The following is a 6000-nucleotide window of genomic DNA, read 5'->3' on the forward strand; positions in this document are numbered from 1 at the left end:
TGCAGAGTCATCCGCACTCTCCTGTCAGTTCTAGAGCTATGGTATAACCCCATGGTTCCTATGGTTACCCCAGCATCCTCTAGGACGTATGAGAAAATAGGATTTTAATACCTACCGGTAAATCCTTTTCTCTTAGTCCATAGAGGATGCTGGGCGCCCATCCCAGTGCGTACTGTATCTGCAGTTATTAGTTCTGGTTACACACAGGTTGTGTTATGGTTATAGTCAGCCTGTTGCTGACATTATTCATGCCGTTGGCTTGAGTTCTGTTGAATGCCATGTTGTGTGGCGTGTTTGCGGTGTTAGCTGGTAGGTATCTCACCTTAGTTTAACAATAATTCCTTTCCTCGAAATGTCCATCTCCCTGGGCACAGTTCCTATAACTGGAGTCTGGAGGAGGGTCATAGAGGGAGGAGCCAGTTCACACCCATTCAAAGGCTTAAATTGCCCATGTCTCCTGCGGATCCCGTCTATACCCCATGGTTCTTATGGTTACCCCAGCATCCTCTACGGATTAAGAGTAAAGGATTACCGATAGGTATTAAAATCCTATTATCTAAGTCTTATTATAATATTACATTTGTTATTGTGAGTGTTCTCAGGAGGGTGGACACAATGATAGTCTGAGACACAATATTATAAAACCTTCATAAAAAGTTATGACATTTACAATTAAGTGTCCCAGAGAGTCGTCTTCTCCTATTGTTTACAAGATTAATATTGTTACAGAAAATGTCACATTTCCATAATGTATTTTATTTCCAGCAGATGGACACACAAGCAGGAATATCTCAGAAAGACATCTAATGTTATCTCCGGATTGTAACATAAAAGATAATGACAGTAGACAGGATTCTCCAGGAGATAACCCCATTACCCCAATTATACATCCAGCTCTATCAGCTGGTCCCTCTGATCCTGGGAAATGTTCTCCTGATCACTCTGATATTGGTGCATCTGTTACAGCTCTGACAGTAGATACAGTGTTTCCGTGTTCTATAGATGCCAAATGTTTTACACAAAACACAAAGCATATTAACCCACATACAGGTAAGGCAGGTGAAAGGCCACTGATATGTTCTGAGTGTGGGAAATGTTTTACATACAAATCATATCTTGTTAAACATCAGAGAAGTCACACAGGTGAGAGGCCATTTCCATGTTCTGAGTGTGGGAAATGTTTTACACTGAAATCACATCTTGTTACACATCAGCGAACTCACACAGGTGAGAAGCCATTTCTATGCTCTGAGTGTGGGAAATGTTTTTCAAACAAATCAGATCTTGCTAGACATCAGAGAACTCACACAGGTGAGAAGGCATTTCCATGTTCTGAGTGTGGGAAATGTTTTGCACACAAATCAGATCTTGTTAATCATCAGAGAACTCACACAGGTGAGAAGCCATTTCCATGTTCTGAGTGTGGGAAATGTTTTACACGGAAATCATATCTGGTTACTCATCAGCGAACTCACACAGGTGAGAAGCCATTTCTATGCTCTGAGTGTGGGAAATGTTTTGCAAACAAATCAGATATTGTTCAACATCAGAGAAGTCACACAGGTGAGAAGCCATTTCCATGTTCTGAGTGTGGGAAATGTTTTACACGGAAATCATATCTTGTTACTCATCAGGAAACTCACACAGGTGAGAGGCTATTTCTATGTTCTGAGTGTGGGAAAGGTTTTGCACACAAATCACATCTTGTTATACATCACAGAAGTCACACAGGTGAGAACCCATTTGCATGTTCTGAGTGTGGGAAATGTTTTGCACACAAATCACAACTTGTTAGACATCAGCAAAGTCACACAGGTGAGAGGCCATTTCTATACTCTGAGAAATAAAGCAGCTCTTGTTGCACACAATAGACATCACTCAGGTGAGGAACTATTTTAATCTTCTGGAGTATACTTATCATTGCCATGCGTTGTTCTTCAAGGTTCTTATTCTATCTCCTATGCTTTTTGCAATATACATGCTACCACTGGGTGAAATAATCAGATGTCATGCCCTCATCTACCACTGCTATGCAGATGACCTGTCTTTTGCTCTGGGTACTGAGAACCCAGTACCAATCCTAAATGGTTGTCTAGCTGAGCTCCAGGTATGGGTGATACCAGTTGGCTGTGATTCAGTCCTGGTGAAACAGGTCTTTAAGCTCACCACCAAAGGGCAGGGCTACAGTTCAGCTTTGCAAACCAACCAGACTTACGCTTGGGGGTTCAGAGTTACAAAATGCTGATCATGTGCGGAATCTTGGTGTCCTGGATGGTGGAGTGACACTTAGACATCAGTATCTGCCACAATCAGATCCTCATCTGAGAAACATAGCCAGACTCCAGCACTTTATTCCCTCAGAAGATCTACCTACAGTCATACATGCACTTGTATCATCACACATAGACTACTGCAATGTCCTCTACCTGGGTCTCCCAGCAATAGAATTGCACCGCTTGTAGCTTGTACAGAATGCAGCAGCCAAGCTGTTACCTAACCAGCTTGTTCCTGCCACATAACACCCATTCTCTGCTCCCACCACCGGCTGCCTGTAAGATGGTTACTCTTACATAATCTCACTGACTCTCCCAATCCTACATGACCAGGATCCATGGTACCAGAAGCAGCTTCTGCCTCCTTACTGCCCAGTTACTTCCACCTGCAGATGTAGGACTGTTACCAGCAGTACCAAGAATCCTCAAGCAGTGCTGAGAGGTCAGGGGTGAGACAGGGTGGTGACACTAGTGCTGTAGTAGGGGCTGCCGGAGACACTGTCTGTATGTAATATTGTCCTCAAGCAGCGCTAAGGTGTAAGAGGGGAGACAGGGCAATGGCAGTTGTGGGCAGAGACGGGGCAGTGGCAGTAGTGGGGGGAGATGGCGGTGGCAGTAGTGGAGGGAGACGGGGCTGATGCAGTTGTGGGGGAGAGACTGCAGTGGCAGTTTTGAGGGAGAAGGGCGGTAGCAGTAGTGGAGAGAGACAGGGCAGTGGCAGTAGTGGGAGACAGAGCGGATGCAGTTGGGGGTAGACAGGGCAGTTGCAGTAGTGGGGAGACTCGTCAGTGACAGAAGTGGGGGGAGACAGGGTGGTGACTAGTGGGGAGGAGACAGGGCGGGTGGCAGTAGTGGGGGGAGACAGTGGGGTGGAAGTAGTGGAACGAGAGGGTGGTGGCAGTAGTGTGGGGAGACGGGGCAGGTGGCAGTAGTGGGGGAGATGGGTGGCAGTAGGGGGGGAGACAGGGTGGGAGGCAGTAGTAGAGGGAAACAGAGCGGGTGGCAGTAGTGGGGGGGAGACAGGGTGGGTGGCAGTACTGGGGGGAGACAGGGTGAATGGCCGCAGTGCAGTACCAGGGGCTGCTGGAGGCAGTAAAGAGGTGTATGGGTCACGCACAGAACCAGTTGATAATTAGACTTAATGATGATTATGCTTCCTTATTTCTAATTAATCACTTATATGTGTTACTGTTATTTGCTGTGTCAGCCTCTATGTGTGTTCTGTATAATAATCCTGAAAGTAGTGCTGCTACCGATCTCATAACATTTGTAGTAACTTGGAAAAGATGAGATATGAGGTACACTCTGGAAGCTTATAGGGGGTAATCAGAGATGAACGCAGATGTGACATCACGCAGCCCCTGGAAAATAATCCCGGCCCGCCCGCGTTCACCCCTCAGGGATGCAGCCACAATGAGTGTGTCTGCGCGCCTGCTGCGCATGTGCATTTTGCCACCACCAGTAAACTGCTGCGGGCCACTATTGCGGCTGGGTCTGAATGACCCCCATAGGGTTTTGACTCTCCTGATGTGTATCTGTTTTACTTACCTGCAATACTATAATGTAACTTGAATTGTTTCTGTGCTTTTAAAGGATATTTTATCCATGTTGTGCAGAGTAAAGTATTATTTAAGTTTAAAATATAGAGAAAAATCTGTATTAAAGATATGAAATAAAGTTCTTTAAAAACAAAAGATTTCCATTGAGTCTTTTTATGTGTCTGTGTATTATCGTATTTCCAGATAATTGTCGCTATGGTGACAGAAACAATTTCCTGTTACTGTGTCACTTGTATTGTTACTTTTGTGTCCAGCGGGTGGGCTCGGAAATGTTATCCTTTTCCTCGCAGCCCCAGTTGCTGGAGAAAATGAAGGAGGAGCTGTTGACGGGTCACGTTCCGCTTGAGCTGACAATTTTCTTACCAGCAGGTCTTTCCACCTCTGCAGACTTGTGTCCGGAAAGAGAGATACAACGTAGGCTTTACACCTAGGATCGAGCACGGTGGCCAAAATGTAGTGCTCTGATTTCAACAGATTGACCACCCTTAAATCCTGGCAAAGCGAATGAAGGGCTCCATCCACAAGTATTTCCAGGGAAGACGTTAAGTCTGAGGGACTATGCACAGGCCCAAATGATAATTGTTTTATGATCCTTCTATGTATGAACCAACCGATAGAGGGAATAATCCGAAAGTGTTAATACCAAAGATTAGCTAATCTGGTTGGAGGTGCGCCATTAAGCAAATTGCAATGACTGGTTAGGGGGTTTAGAAAAAAACGCTTTTGGGCTTATATCTAAAGAAGCATTAATGTGTGGCGCACTCTTTTTTCTTTGTTTCATGAATAAATTAAAACATAACTTATTATTTTTATTTAATATAGATTTTTCAATAGGCATGACATAAGGCAAGTGATTGTCAGCCTGAAAGACAAAAAAGAATGAAAGATATAAAATAATTTATATACCAGCACTACCTATGTATGGGTATATGGGTAGAGAACTAATTGATATAAGCAAGTGAAATATAAAAGGAATTTAAAACACAGGTTTTATTTATCAAATGTATGATATCCTTTCACAACGGAATTGTGATCTCAGAAAAAAACTGTTTTACAGCTGCTCCCTGCAGAGCATTACTACTGCATACAACCTAAGTGCTCCCTGCAGAGCGTTACTACTGCATACAACCTAAGTGCTCCCTGCAGAGCGTTACTACTGCATACAACCTAAGTGCTCCCTGCAGAGCGTTACTACTGCATACAACCTAAGTGCTCCCTGCAGAGCGTTACTACTGCATACAACCTAAGTGCTCCCTGCAGTGCATTACTACTGCATACAACGAAAGTCCTCCCTGCAGAGCGTTACTACTGCATATAACCTAAGTGGCCTTTTCTGGTAACCATTATGTCTTACAATGACGACTTTGTTACTACCCGTAGCGTATCACACGTTAAGACAGTGTTACCTATAATATATAACAGTGGGATCGTTCTCACAGGCACAAAGAAACATATATGTACAATTCAGCACAAATGTAATAATATTGGTATTGAGAGGAAAATTTTCACATGGGTCCCCTTTCCCCGAATGCCAGAAACCCACTCTGACTTCTGTCTAAGTGGGTTTCTTCAGCCAACCAGGGAGCACCACGTTGTAGCACTCTCCTGATCGGCTGTGTGCTCCTGTACTGACTGACAGGCGGCACACGGCAGTATTACAATGTAGCGCCTATGCGCTCCATTGTAACCAATGGTGGGAACTTTCGGCTCAGCGGTGAGGTCACTTTCGGTAAACCGCTGAGCTAAAAGTTCCCACCATTGGTTACAATGGAGTGCATAGGCGCTACATTGTATCTGTGCCGTGTGCTGCCTGTCTGTCAGTACAGGAGCACACAGCCGATCAGGAGGGTGCTACAACGTGGCGCTCCCTGATTGGCTGAAGAAACCCACTTAGACAGAAGTCAGAGTGGGTTTCTGGCATTCGGGGAAAGGGGACCCATGTGAAAACATGGGTCCCCTTTCAGTGCGTGGCTCGGGTCTCCGTTTTTTTATTTTTATCAAGTACCTGGATTACAACTGGATTATCCGAGGAGCCTGGTACCCTGGATTTGGTGAGTATAATTTATTCAACAGGTACACCATGGATTCTACTGGACAAGAGGACCGACCTGCGTGGGGACATAGGTAAGTATGTATGTATGTTTGTGTGGATGGATGTAATAAAACTT

General features: G+C 44.7%; 1 protein-coding gene across 1 annotated transcript in view; it reads left to right on the forward strand.

Annotated features, from left to right (window-relative positions):
• LOC134984752 (zinc finger protein 436-like) overlaps positions 1-3096 on the forward strand; it is a 53268-nt gene extending 50172 nt beyond the window's left edge. The window contains exon 7 of the mRNA XM_063950247.1: positions 766-3096. Within this exon, the coding sequence (XP_063806317.1) occupies positions 766-1847 (1082 nt within the window). The 3' untranslated portion in view covers positions 1848-3096. The remainder of the gene's footprint in view (positions 1-765) is intronic.
• The last annotated feature ends 2904 nt before the right edge of the window (positions 3097-6000 follow it).

This window comes from Pseudophryne corroboree, assembly GCF_028390025.1.
Source record: "Pseudophryne corroboree isolate aPseCor3 chromosome 3 unlocalized genomic scaffold, aPseCor3.hap2 SUPER_3_unloc_8, whole genome shotgun sequence".
In the NCBI taxonomy this organism is placed as follows: domain Eukaryota; kingdom Metazoa; phylum Chordata; class Amphibia; order Anura; family Myobatrachidae; genus Pseudophryne; species Pseudophryne corroboree.